We start from the raw sequence: 15536 nt of genomic DNA on the forward strand, positions 1-15536 counted from the left end.
GCTCCTGCACACCATCATCACTCATAACCACATCCTTATTCATACAAAACAATCGACGATGAATGCCAGGGCACTGATTGCAAATCAGCAAATAACAGCAACAATAGCAAATAACAGACCATCCCTCACCACTGGTAGGAGATGTGATATCATCATCCTTTTCACTTGCTTGCTGCTTACACAATGTAGAATGCAAAAGAGTGTTGACTGACTTGACATAATCTTCTAAGTCCCCTTTTCCAACTATTATCTTGAAGCTGCAAGCATTCATGTATTTGCAATAGCCAACTGCAGGTATTTTTCCACTTACAAAAAACTGATCCATTCTTCATCTTCTGAGCTTTCTTCAGAACTGACATTTCCATCAAGGATACCACTCGCATGACTTTCATATGATACGCTCCACTCCACACTGAGTTCTTTCAGAGGTGGTGGTTCAAAGTCAGGAATCAATAAGGTCTGTAAAAGAACAAATGATTGAGGTGTAATAATTCATATTATGAAATATATTATTTCTTGTATTTTCTGAAAACAAGCCTTTGTACTCTATGTATAGCTACAATGTTTTGTTAACAACAAAAAAGTAAGACTAACTGTGTATTATAAGTGTTCATAACTCTGCAGTAGACCAGTAGACATATAAAGGTTTACCATTCCTCTCAGTCCCCACCCCCCTCCCTCCTGCCCCCTTTTCACAATGCCGGTTCCACATGGAAAAATTGGTGTAGTTTTTTTTCGCTTTCCGTGACTTTTTCTCTCTCATGACATTTTAATTTCAGGAAAGATTTCAACAATCCAATCTTCATTTTCTGTCTACTGATTCTCTCCTAATAACATTTCTGTGAGCAGATTGGAACCTCTCATTATTCATCTTTCACTTTGGTTAAGTTGTACCCTTTTGTTGGCAAATTGTGTCTCATTTGTGTTATCACACTAAATCATGATTAGGGTGCTGATAATTTTTCCATTAACTATCAAACTATGACTATTAGTGGTTACAGAAAAAAGTATTTATTAATTTTAACAAACTTTCATAATTGAAAATCTGCCAATGTGACTATTATGTCATACATGCAATTGCTCTTTTAAGGTTTACAAGATCTTTTTAGTCAAAATGCAATGTAGTTCCAAAATTACTGTGTTGACAAGGCTCATTGCGCCCCATTTTTCCTATTAGACATGTCTTGTTCATTTACAGTTATAGTTGACAGGCTACTACTGATGGTAAGAAATAGACATAAGAAACAGACAGGAAAAAAAAAATTCTGATTCATATTATGCCTCTGTTCTTTTGCTTTGGAAGTAGACTGATTCTTAAGCAACTGAACATACTAAATCTGTGACTGACTATTAATCAAATCTAAATCCTTATCTAACCAAACACAAAACAAACTTGCCATACTGAATTTGTTTTCTTATTGGATTTTCCTAGGAAGATGACAAAGTTTTTCCTTGGTGCAGTGTTGAAGTTGTTCATTTTTAGTAAGTAATAAAATGTCATCAGGTGTCTCATTTGCTCTGTGTCTGTTACAATGGTATTTGCTCTGTGTCTGTTACAATGGTACAATACTACTATACAATCATAAAAGAAGTGAGATTTTCTACAATTTAGTTCAAATGGTTCTGAGCACTATGGGACTTAACATCTGTGGTCATCAGTCCCCCAGAACTTAGAACTACTTAAACCTAACCAACCTAAGGACATCACTACATCCATGCCCGAGGCAGGATTCGAACCTGCGACCGTAGCAGTCGCGCGGTTCCGGACTGAACACCTAGAACCACTCGGCCACCGCGGCTGGCTACGATTTAGTTTTTGAAATATCCCACACTCTACAATTTTTGAAAGTAGGGGTGAACCCATCAAATTTTTTCTCTCTTTGTAAAACTATTTTTATTTTTGAAACTACTTCAATGTGCAATAATTGTTTCTGCTAGTGGCAAGCAGAAACACAACCGATAGAACTTATTCACTGGTAAATAAATTAGATTTCTATAGTTGGCTATGAAGGTAAGTTTCTGACCTTCATTTTACTCTGACTCGATTGGGTTCCAGCAGGTGAAGGTGTCCGACTGCTAACTGTTGTTGCTGGCTGTTCAATAGTTGCACTTTCAATCCAGGAATTAAAGTAGCGCACAACATTTTCATGGTTCAATCTGGACAGCAGCTTCACTTCTCGAGTGATTTTACGGTTTAACTGACGATTTTTGGGATTCAATTCAATACGTTTGATAGCATACACACCACCATCCAATTTGTTCCGAACCTGGAAAACAGGGAATTTTTCTAAGCAGAATGTGTAGAAATTAAAGAGACATATAGCAAAATACGATTATGATAATGTGGACTATGGTTTACAAAAGTAACTTTGTCAAAGCCTCAATTGTCTGTAATTTTCCAAACACAGTAATACATCTACCATTAAACAGATATTCCAATCCACAGACCCATTTTGTAGTTATGAGAGAATAATAATAATAATAATAATAAAAGCATGCTTGACAAATTTATGATCCTGAACTGAGAAGGGTACATGCACTAATATTTTGATCACTTCCCTTCGAATCTGTATCAGAGACTTGTTTAATTGATGTAGCAATATGAGTCAGTAAAACAGTTGTTGTTCTGTGAGCTGTGCTAGTATCCCTTTTTGACTTGACAGACAATAGTCATTCGACTAATGAGAAGCATGCACATTCAAGAATGTGAGTAATTATTGAAAGTAAAAATTGAAATACCTTTGTCTCCAACATAACACAACCAACAAGCACAAACAGAGAATAACTGTACAATAATTAGGCAAAGTAATACAATTGAAACACACCACAAGCCTAGATATTTTACAGGAAAATCTTAAAACTGCAGGTATGTTGCAGCAAAGTTCATTATGTTAATATGGCGCCAACAAAGAGGAAAATACTGACTTCATTTAATGGCATTGTACAAGTGTGGGGGAGGAGGGGGGCTGAAAAACTTCCTAGCAGTTTGAATTGAAAAAATGAATTTTGTACCTTATTAACAGTTGATACCTCATTATGTAAACATAACATTTGTTTAAATTATTATAGCTATTTTTAATTTCAAATGGAGTCTGAGAGGGCAATTTAAGATTGATGGAGTTGTAAGGGATCACAAAGTTTTTGTTGTGGAGTTACAGATCAACATACAGTTTTTGTTAATCCAAGAAAAATCTGCCAAGGACTTCCACACTGAGATGTCACACATCCCAAGGGAGACATGTTCTTCCTACAACACTGTTAACACCATAAGAGTCTTATTTCAAGATTGGGCTTTTCACCACCGATCAACATGGGCAGCCCACATCATCAGACCAGCGACAAGTAATACTATCCACAAGCCAATTGATAAGGATCAGTAAATAAACATGAATAATACAGCTGAGATACTGGACATATTCTAGGGCTGTGTTAGCTTCTTTATTAACAATAACCTAAACAGGAGGAAGTGAAGTGGATGCTGAAATGTTTTAATAATGAAGACACAAGTGAAGATAGAGCGTTTTGGGTCCACTCTGGGGTAAAAATGTCTTTTTGGCTGAGTTACTAACTGAAGATGAAACCTGATCCCAAAACTAGGGAACAATCACAAGAATTGCACCACAGTGGGTCTCCACATCCAAAGAAACTCTGCACCTTGACATCTGACAAAACAGTCATGGTACCTGTTTCCTGAAGGTGGTCTGCCTACCTCTGGCTGACGTATAACCTGAGAGTATTATCCCAACTTCCTTGACCAGGTGAGGCAGGAATTTAAGACAAAATACATGGAAAGCTGACCAGAGGGAACCTCTCATTGTGAGACAAAGCACACTTGCACATGCCCCACACCATGGCTGCCAAATCAAACATCCTATGTTGCCATCAACTAATGATGTGACTTCTTTGGACAACCTCTTGATTCTTAACCAGAAGAAACACCTCAAGAGTTCTCATTTCAAGAACAATGAGGATATCAAAAATGCTACTGAGAGCTGGTCTGACCATTTATGACACAATTTCTTTTTTTAATAGCCTAGAAAAGCTACAATAACAATGTAAAAAGTGTACTAGCCAGAGGGAGAAGATGGAGGGTGGATGCACAAGGATGTTCAACCTTTGACTTCATTCTTTCTCTGTGAAGCCAGAAACTTACAAATTCACCTCCCCCCCACCTCCCCCTCACAGGGGCACAATAAATATAAGCATGGTATTCAGTCTACTGATATTTACTACAGTAATTCATTGTAAATGGATGTCAAAGAAGAAAGTCTCATGACTGTAACATCCAACACTGACAGACAAAATGAACATTTTAAAAACTTTCATAACCTAGGAACTTGTGGAAGGTGAAGTATAATGACACCAAAAAAGGGCAAGTTGCAAGAGAGGTAGACTTCATGTGAATATATGTTAAATCTTTACATTAACATCAAGGCAGGAAACAAAAAAGTCCTATAAGAACAATGTGCCTGAACTAAACAATGGGAAAATGATTTATGCACTTTCTTATTCTTCTTGCTTATGTTCAATGATTTTTATTACCTTCAGTACATCACCAAATGCTCCTTTCCCCAGCCACTTGAGCACTTCAAACTCATTTTGGATTCTGGACTGCCCCTTGAGATTGGTTGGCAATATCATGTGAATATCAGTATCAGGTTCCTCTTCAAACGTTTCATCCTCAGGTTGCTAAGACATACCAAGAAAATATTTCTGAATAATTAATAATATGTGCAGATACGATGGCTGGTATGGATGTAGTAGGTTCTTGCACCCACTCAAAAAATTTAGAGTGGGTAAACTACCTACTATGGATTTGAGTAAACATAATATATACTGAGAGAATGTTTGTGGAGCAGATATGCTAATTGTATTTACAATGGCATACTTATGTTTTAGAGTGACTTCTCTCCTACTTTTAAAAAAGCTGCTCTTCCAGATACAAGCAGAAACCCATTCACTCCAACATGTTGGACAATAGTAGTTTCCTCTTTGGGAGAGCTGCCATTCCAAAGTGGGGCAGCAGCATCACAAATGTGTCGTGACTTTACTAACCTAACATACTGGTTTAGCTGGTACCCCACATTTGGGAATGCTACAGTCCAAATTAAAGAGTAGCTTACTCAAGTGATGAGATGGCTGCTAATCATCATGAGGTATAGCAGCTGTTCTGATAAAGACGCCAGCTCCACCACAGTTCTCCCAGTGTATGAAAACAAGCATTTATGAAAATAGACACAGCCAGACAAAAAGGTGAAACAGCCAGAAGATATAGTCGGGGTGCACATTCACTCCAACAGCGTGAATGTAAATGATAAAAGTTGCAATTTTCTGCAACTTTTAGAATGACCACCAGAGTGCAAGTGTGTTGTTCATGTTTAGTGTTGTTACGAGACCTTGTACAGCTTATGAAGGATGTGAAAGTTGAGACTATAAGAACAATGGCTGCATTTGGAATGGTGCTGTGATCAGGAGGCATGGATTACTGATGTAAGGTGTCGCATCACGTTTAGCAATTAATCATGGTTCTGATTTACCAATGATGACACTCTCAGTATGGAGACGACCTGGGGAACTTTCTTCCAATGTTTTGGAGATGCACAGTGGTGTAGCTCCTGGAGTTGTGGTGTGGGGAACCATCAAGTATGATTTTAGATCATGACTAACAGAGATTGAGGGAAATCTAAAGGCACGCAGGACATCACGAACATCCTGAGTCCTCAATGTGTTACCTCTTGTGTGACACTGTCATCATGTCATTTTTCAGCAGGAAATACATGTCTGTGTAATACTGAGGAACTCCCATAGCCAACAAGATACTCAGATCAGATGTCAACTCCTTCAGAGTGCCAGTATCCAGGATGTCACGGAACAGTTACAATAATTGCAGGCCAACTTGTCTCAGACGAGGATACAATGGTTTTATGACACCCTTTCGAACCGGGTCAGTGCGTGCATGCAGGCCAGTGGGGTAAATGCCGTAGTGGTCAGTGGGCTCCTACTGTGAAGTTCTTTGTAAATTTGAATCAATTTTGTAATCATTGAAATAATATCACATACCCTATCACCCATCAGGTTTCATTTCCTTTTATTCTCCCATTCTACATGCTTAACTTTTTTTGTCAGACAGTATATGATTGAGGTTTTAACTGAGCATCTACTGGTGACAAACAGCAAACACGCTAGCAGTAAAAGTAGCTTTTCATATTATTACACGTTTATTAAAGACACATTGCCTACCAATTTTATAATATAAATAAAATTAGCAAAATAATTTTTCATCAGACACTGTTTTTTCTGTAGCCATGGCTAGTCGATTTTCAGTGCACTTTTAGCATAAGAACATCAGTAAACATTTGTCTATCTGAGATATTCTTACTTTATCACCAAGTGAAATGCACCCAAGTGAGTGAAGAATAATATAAGAAAGTAAGTAACTGGAACTTCCAGGCAGATTAAAACTGTGTATCAGATCAAGAGATCAAGACTCAGAAGTGTTCTACTGACTGAGTTACCCAAGAATGGCTCATGACGACCCCTCCCCCCCAGCTTTACTTCTGTCAGCACCTCACCTCCTACCTTCCAAACTTCACAGAAATTCTCCTGTGAATCTTGCCCAGTTAGAACTGCTAGAAGAAACAATATTGTGGATATATGGCTTGGCAACAGCCTGTTCAGGAAACAGTCCCCCAGGCTGTGGCTAAGCAGTATCTCCTCAATAGTATTTCTTCCATAAGTACTAGTCAAGCAGGATTTATAGGAAAACTTATGTGAAAACTGGAAGGTACAAGATGAGGTACTGGCATAAGAAAAACTGTGAGGACAGGTTGTAAGTTATGCTAGGGTAGCTCAGTTGGTAGAGTACTTGCCTGCAGAAGGCAAATGCCCGAGGCTGAAGTCCCAGACCGGCACATAGTTTTAATTTCCCAGGAAGTGTCAGACCAGCGCACACTCCACTGCAGAGAGAACATTCATTCTGGAAGAGAGTGTCTACAAAAGGCTGAACAATGCTATATCTCAAGTTTCCCTTTCATTGTAAAAGCATTCACAACAGACATGGACAGATTTGCGGTGACAAACAAGTGAAAAACTGAGGAGAGCATACTTGAAGCAGTTAGGCAGCAGAATAGGGAAGAGAATCTAGGACTATTGTTTATTTAGTGATGAACATGTTGATGTAGCCAACTGTGAAAATCCTGAGTGTACTTTAAAATCACAGAGCCTTTTCTGTTTTTAAAAGAAATTCCAATAATTTTGAAGTGTAAATATTATTTTTATTTACACAAAATTAAGACCTACACTGTAAATCCAAATATGTGCTTTTATATTTTTACACTACAATGCATGTAGTTTAAATTCCTGTTGTTTACAAAAAGCACTATAGTGATTTTAATAACAGTTTGCTGTCTTTGACAAACGAATAAATGGAATTTTTCAAATCTTTACCAAAGTGTGCGAGTGAAAGTTAATAGCCAGTTCTGACCAACAGGCCATAAAATCGAGGAATGTTTGGCTTGACAATGGATTTTCAAACAGGAAACATGAAGCACAGAGGATAAAGATTCATGCAACAAGTTCTTTTACTATTAATTACACTGAAGCATTCCAAAATGTTGAAACTACTAAAGCCATTCAACTGATATTGTCATTTCAATTGAAACAAATGGTGGATAATCAAAAAGGGTTACTGGAAATATTCAGCACGTTAAAGACACTGGTGAGACATGGTCTTCTGATACGAGAATCCAAAATGACAATGAAAATTCAAACTTCTGATGTTTTACGTGATGTGGCAGAATTAAAATCTGGGTTACAAAAAGTGCGATAGGTTGCCAGAAAAAAGAGAAAAATCATCTAAGAATGCATATTAGCTGTAAGCCCTGTAACTTAGGTAGAGGTGCAGAGTGTAAGCCGCTTTCGTCAATCCATTGAGAAGTCACATGCATTGAGAAACCACTGATTTCACGCGCACTGACTAAGAATGGGGGGTAAAAAGCAATGCAGTTATATATCGTCCGTAAGCAAACTGCCTCAGCATCATATTTAGAAGTCCTCAAATGCCAGTCACGGCAGAGTTCGAGAGTTCCAGCGAGTAGAAGAGATAATGGGACAGCTGTCTTGGAAGGACGAACCTACAGCAGATGCTAAGCGAGCAGTCAAACTCTATTAACTTTGTGCACTAAGGACTTGCAAAGCTTGCATATAAGTACCTCTTAGCTAGGGTTACTAGTTTCCATCATACTTTTGTCTACGTGTAACTATGTCTGTCTGTATGTCACTTACACTGTGACAAGCACTTGAACATAAGGGTAGCATTATAACAATAGAATGTGGAATTTCCATGGTTCATGCTCTTTAGTTCCATAGATTACTGAATATATCTGAATCTTTGAATAAAGTTATAGGCCGGTTTGGCCATTTGTTCAGGTTTCTGATTGGAGAATCTAGCAAGCCTCATCTATGTTTTTATAATTCAATGTCTGTGCTCTTCTGTATGTTCACTGTTAACATGTGAAGCAGCAATAAAAAAAAGCAGCAAAAGCTCATTTCTCCTATCATCTCCATATCTACCTGCTCAGTCTAACATCTGAGTCTTTCTCTACTGTCTCCAACAAAAGAGACCTGGAAAATCTATCTCGCCTTGACCCTGTCATCATTTCACTCCTCTATGCAGCTGATTGGGTACCAAAATACAGATGAACAAACGTCCAGTTTCAGCTCTGATCTAAGTGTGAGCTTATAAGAAAGCATGTCTTGACCCAAGTCAGGTTAGCATTGCAGAATTTTTTTGGTTTTATTGAATGAAACTTATGTCATGTTCCAAACTGAGCAAGTCTCTGTTTGTCTCAAAGTTATTTCTGCAGATAGTACTTCAGCAGATATCTTGTTTAATCTCATAAACGGTATTTTAATCCTGCACCCTCAAAACTCAAAGGCCAGTATTACAATGGGGCATCAAATGTTTCTGGCTAATTCTAAGGATTTAAGTCATGAATATGCAAAGAAGAATCTTAACAATGTTTGTGCACTGTACTGCTCATAATCTTGTCATGTAGGATGGATCTAAAAAGTTTTATGAGCAAGAAAATTTACTGAAGTAATGAAGGACTTAAACGATTGTTGGGGACTTACTGAATTGCTGTGCTGTGCTCAAAGAGCTGAAAACTGAAGTTGTGAAAAAAAGGGAGAAATTTTTACCTTTTTATCAGCTTACTGTTTAACAATGTACATGTTAAGATTAAAAATTTTGCTGAATTGTGGCGGTTGTTTTATGCTTACACTAGCTGAGTACCCAGTGTTGCCCGGGTACGCATTTACTCCAATCTTCTACTTGCCTGTCTTCTCTGTCCCATCACTCCCACCCAATAGGAGGTTAGTGGTCCTTAAGCCCACAGTATTTCTCTCCTGATAGTACGTGACATGCGTACCAAGTTTGACTGAGATCATTTCATGGGTTAGAAAGAGCTTTCTGGCTGTGGCTTCACCCACGTATGCACATACCACATATTTGTACACATATTTCACCTAAATCTCTAGCAAATTTCACCCTGCAATTTCACTTTCACACAACTCAGTATTTATTATGTCCCTCAGAACTGTGTGGTCATACACTAATATAATTCTGAAGGTACATTCAGTGGCTTTTGTAGATAATGATTGTGGAACATGTTGCGAACAGAGTTAGTAGTAAAGAGGTTATAAATTGAAAAGTTATTAATGGTGCAATTGTTTCTAAGCATCCAAGTGTTTATGACATCATATCTCCTGAATTGTGTGTAGTAAGATGACACAATTTCGCAGGCACGTTCAGTGATATGTGTGAATACTGTCTGCAAAATGTGTTGCAAATAGAGTTAGTATTAAAGAAATAATAAATTAAAATGTCATGTCTGATGGGACAGTTTAACGGCATGAAAATCAAAAACATAGTAAGCGATAAACTTACTACACCAGGCATGACATTTTAATTCATTACTTCTTTAATACTAATTCTATTTGCATGGCATTAGTTCATATTGTTCTGCAAACAAAATAAAGTAATGCTGCCCAACAGATAAAATATTGATCTTGCCACACACACACACACACACACACACACACACACACACACACACACAGAGAGAGAGAGAGCTGGAGGGGAGAGAGAGGGGGGGGAGGGAGAGGAGGGAGGGAGGAGGGGGAGGGAGAGAGAGGGGGAGGGAGAGGAGGGAGGGAGGAGGGGGAGGGAGAGAGAGGGCGGGAGGGAGAGGGGGAAGGGGGAGGGAGAGGGGGGGTGAGGGAGATCACAGATGCAGTAATACAAATTAGTGTATGGGCATCCAATTACTCTTAGACTTGTTTCAGTGTCTGTTTTGGGAGTCTTATTTCTGTGATTTGTGTTGCCAATGAAGTAGCAAGTTGTGCAATGGAAGCAAATATAGTTAGTGGTATTAGGGAAGCATACAGGCAAAACTTGTTTAACTCTTTTTGATTTGAACTTGTTTTGAAGACTGTTTTTGTATAAGCTTTATGAGGTTTCCAAAATTATCTCACACAGCCATGCAGCTTAATATGTTAATCAGAAGATGAAATCCAGTTTAACAATTAGTCCCAGGGGCTTGGTGGCATGGTGTAGCTCTACATTTAATTGAGTTAAACTGCAAACTTTATGTGCTACTATATTAGAGATTTTTTAAAATTAGCAGGTAGTTTAAACAGCAGTGGTTTGTCATGAGCTCATGTTTGACTTTCAGCTAGTGCAGTTTAGATTCAAAAATCACATTAAATATTGTTTGCTACCACAAACTGTTAATAATGTTCAGCTATGGTTGCTTCTTGCATCTTTTCCTTTCCACATCTTGCAGCAGCTTTTCTAAAGTGTGCACATCCCGAGTCCCTGCAACACCTCAAGGCTTGAATCTTTGCTTGTTCCCACTCGCAGCCATCTCTAGCGACACCATTAACCTCCCCCCTTTCTTCTTCTGTCTTACCACTCCTGCACAGGTTTCAGGAGATAATCTTCATGGTCATACCATTTCGGACCAGAATTATTATTTTTCTCTCTGTAGGATAGAAGATCTAAAAGAGTAAGGTGCATAAGATCATGTGTCTGTCACGTCTACATAATCCTTAGCCATAAGAAACTACTAATGGGACTGAGGTAACACCACAAAGCAGCAATTTCTACACAAAGCAGCCACTCAAATATTTACAGAGTCATCTTCATGTTTAACACTAGTGGGTAGGCAGCTCCCTTAGACATCTGCAATGTAGCTCATTTGGCATCATCACACTCATCTAATATTTATTGATCCATAGTGTCTTGTCATAATACCACTTGCTTCTAGTCTCTTGGGGCTGACCAGACTTTGAAGTGCAGATTCCATTCACACTACTGTCCATATAAAGCCCACTATCAACAATACCTGCATATTGATACTTGTCACCCTTCCACTCCAAAAATTCACTCCCACATAGTCTGGCCACCCGTGAATAGAGCATCTGCAGTGATGAGAATTCCCTTGCCCATTAAGTTGAAAGTCCCACTAAGACCTTCACAGACAGGCACTATCCCCAAACCTATTTCACAGATAGATCAACACACCTCTAATCCTCTCACCGCCTCTTAGAATCAGCTGCAAAGGAGAATTCCCTTCATTACCTTTTATCATCCTGGACTGAAACAAATGAACTATATCCTTCACCAGAACTTCTACTATTTTCCACTGTTCCCAGATATGAGGAACATTTTACTCACAACCCTTCCCACCTCTCCCAAAGTAGCGTTCCACTGGCCACCCAATCTACATGATATGATATCCTGCTCCATCCCCATGCCACACCCATTCCCAACCTCTTGCGACATGAGTCATAACCCTGTGCAAGACTCAGTGCAAGATCTGTCGGATACACCCATCCAGCATCCCCTACTTCCCACCCACCACAGGTTGATCCTGTCACATTAGTCGCAAGGCCTTTTGTAAAAGCAGGCATGTCATGTAATAGCTCTGCTGCAACTTCTGCACAGTATTTTATGCGAGCATAACCACAAACAGCTGTCCATCTGAACGAATGGCCACTAACAAATTGAGGTGAAGAGCTAAGACGGCACCCAATAGTGGAACACACTGTTGAGCACAACATATTTGACTTCAACAGCTGCTTCACAACTTGTGCCATCTTGATCCCCTCCCCCTCAAGCAAGCCTTTCTGAACTACATAAATGTGGTCTGTCATTGTAACCCATTCTACTTCACTCCCATAATCACCCTTGCCAGAAAAGTTTTCTGAATATGAGATAAAGAAAGAAACATTCTATTACACATTTGAGATGCTGCTGGTGATACCGAAAAACAAGATTACAAACACTCTGCACAGCTTCATATAAAATCAGCAAACTTACATACGTCAATTAACATTCAATGGCTGTCATTCAACATGTGTGCAAAATACAGATATAAATTTTAGAATAAGATACTCTGAATGCCTAAAGCACTGGAAAATGGAAACACATAGATCACATTTGTGAGCCACCTCAAATTACAGAATCATCAACCTACTAGCATAAAAACAGCACTAAGCAGTAATAATAATACATAGAAAGCTAATGCCCAGATATCACAATAATAATAATAATAATAATAATAATAATAATAATAATAACAATAAATCCACTACAGTAACTTTAAGCATCATAACTGATATATGTCTCTTCTCTCATTTTAACACAATTTTTTTGAAGTTATAATCTGTGCCTAAAATTTCCAATACAGATTTCGCCTGCATCACACGCTGGATTTTAAGTACAGAAAAGAAGCTGAAATAACAGCCACAGAACATGCGTAATACAACACTAGGTAATGTTCAATTAATTATTATTAAAGTTTTAAGTTGCTCAAAACTTGTGGTTTCTCAGAAAGTAGCAATTTCAGACCACGGATTCAGAGACTTATACTTTTTATTACATTTCTCATCCTCAGGACATCACAAACTAGTCCTTTCTTGCACTAAACTTAAATGTTTATCAGAATCTATGCTTCAGTTTGGGAGTGTTGATCGACTCAACCAAATAAAACAAACTGATTTAAATTCCACTGACCATTGTCCAAAGTCTGTACATCGGATGCACTGATACCATGCATGTAATGGTGTACTGATTTGAAAATATAGGCCGACTTTGGGTGATGGTTGTCAGTGGTAAGTCCTGATGTTGGTGCCATTGTGAACAAAGCCTAACTTAACTTATCCTACACCCACACATTCTTCCCTAGAATTTCCACTTCCTCTGTTCTGTCGCTCCTTTCCAATCCTCTCTTCCATGTCATCCTCACAGCGCACTGCAGAAATTCATTGATGCAGTGTCACTGACGCATTTCCTTCTCATGCATCTGCTGCATCACTCTGAGCTGTCAGCCCCATTCATCACCCCTCCCTGCCTCCTTTCTCCACTCCCCAACTGCACCTCACACAAATCCTCTCCCCAATCATGCTGCAGAACTGCAAACCCAATATTGTTAATTCAGCCAACCTAATGCAGCCATACAAGTGTGTAAGTGGTGAAGTGCGCACACACATATCCGTATGGGTACTTTAAATTGTAAAAACATTCATAAAGGAACAAGTACATTTTCAGTCTGGTTTATATACGTATCAATGACTCAAGGCCTCTATTATTCAGTGAGTTATCTCTAGTCCATAATTATTTACAAGCTTTGAAGGCAGTCATCCAACCTAGATGTTCTCACATTACAATTCTTATCAGACTGTGACTGCACAAACAAGGTGTTTCGGACACTTACTGTTGTCAAAGTATTTAAAAATGTGTATTGTGGAAATACTTTTTCAATGTTTGACTTTCTCAGTCATTTAGGACTGGTGACTGACTACTACTGTCCACACCTGTCGCTGAGTGGTCAGCACGACTGACTGCCAGGTGGGGGACCTGGGTTTGACTCTCGGTACTCAAATGACTTTTCCTTGGTGAAGGACTGGAATAGGATGCACTTAGCTACATGAGGCCACTCGAGGAGATACTTTACAGAGTAATAGCAGCTGCAAGGTCAAGAAACTCAACAATGGCCTGGAGAACAATGTGCTCATCACATGCCCCTTCATACCGCATTCAATGACACCACTGTCTGAGGACAACACAGAGGACTGAGGACAACACGGAGGTCAGGCCTGCAGTACGTTACCTATTGACTCCAATTATTTCTCACTGATAACTTCTTGTCCTGAATCCTCTGTGCCATTACTACCAAAGTCATTTGTATTCTCAATGAGCCCATCACATTGGTTAATTGTGATACATAAACTTCAGTTAGTTGCACCATAAGACCATGCCTTCACTGAAAGTCAGTAGCACTTACACTTTTGCTCTTCTGTACCTGATTTATTTTACAGATGAATATATGACACACTATTTTACTACAATAATAAATGACAGTCACACCATATGAATAATCAATCAAATCACAGACTATATTCCCTGTCTTCTGGAACCAATGGTTTCCATTATTTCAAAACTATCTGAAATTTTGTTTCATTTATAATAAGCAAAGAAATTCTTTTTAATATGTCATTCTATCAAATAGTTTAGAGACTCTATTACCTGTGCGTCATCGGCACTTTTACAAGGACTGGGAAGACGTTCAATGGGAATCCGTACAAACTGGTGTTCCAGGAGCTGTGCTGCACTCCAACGCATATGTTCATCCTTTGCAAAACATCTGAAAGTTTAAGAAAAATACTAAACCATCAAATGCAATATTTTACACTCGTGATAAAGTGACTTCACGACCATTTCATTCACCAGAAGAATAGTCAGTACATACAATCGTGTTATTTGCACAAGAATTGTCCAAATGTTACTTCATCTTCCAAAGAAACGGTAACTTACATTCATCTTAAGAGTAAAGGAATAAGCATACAAAGTGGAGGTAGTATGACTAACAGTACCTTTGATTCAAGTGTTAACTGCAGTGTGTTTGTAGTCATTTCATATGAACAACAGACTCCTGAGCATCCTTTAAAATCAGGCACAGGAAACTCACATTTATTTCATCATTAACATAAGTGGTTATTCTATCACCTATAGAAAGTTATATGTAAACATTTTACTATCAGTAAGTGGTTTTCTATTTTGGGTCAAAACTTTCAGCTTGTGACCAGTCTCAAAATGAGAAATATATGTGTTGTACAATATCATGAAAACAATGAACCCTTATGTGCCTACCTTGCGAAGTCTAAACAGAAATAATAAGTTAGAAAAAGCCCCTTAGCCTCCAAACTATTGCAGAAGCGTAAAGTTATGGTAGGACCAGGGAACTGAGGAGCCAGGCTAAGTGCTGTACTCCATTTTTGTACCTATCCATTCTCATGAGGATATAAATTTGACTTATCTTGGAACAAACATAATCCAGGATGAAGCAATGCTTGGACCACCGATGACAAATGTCATGCTTTTAAATAAGTCCTTAACCATGGATGTTTGCACTGTGTGATTCTCGCTGCACTATACTGGTTTATATGGCATGCTGGAACATTCATCTCAAGAG

The 15536-nt window shown here is 38.6% G+C and overlaps 1 protein-coding gene across 1 annotated transcript in view; it reads right to left on the bottom strand.

Moving 5' to 3' along the window:
* LOC126472623 (eIF-2-alpha kinase GCN2) overlaps window positions 1-15536 on the bottom strand; it is a 304310-nt gene that overhangs the window by 123643 nt on the left and 165131 nt on the right. The window contains exons 11-14 of the mRNA XM_050099946.1: window positions 14591-14708; window positions 4543-4689; window positions 2025-2267; window positions 311-459 (exon numbers count right to left, since the gene is read on the bottom strand). Of these exons, the coding sequence (XP_049955903.1) occupies window positions 311-459; window positions 2025-2267; window positions 4543-4689; window positions 14591-14708 (657 nt within the window). The remainder of the gene's footprint in view (window positions 1-310; window positions 460-2024; window positions 2268-4542; window positions 4690-14590; window positions 14709-15536) is intronic.

The sequence above is a fragment of the Schistocerca serialis genome, chromosome 1 (genome assembly GCF_023864345.2).
Source record: "Schistocerca serialis cubense isolate TAMUIC-IGC-003099 chromosome 1, iqSchSeri2.2, whole genome shotgun sequence".
Taxonomy (NCBI): Eukaryota; Metazoa; Arthropoda; class Insecta; order Orthoptera; family Acrididae; genus Schistocerca; species Schistocerca serialis.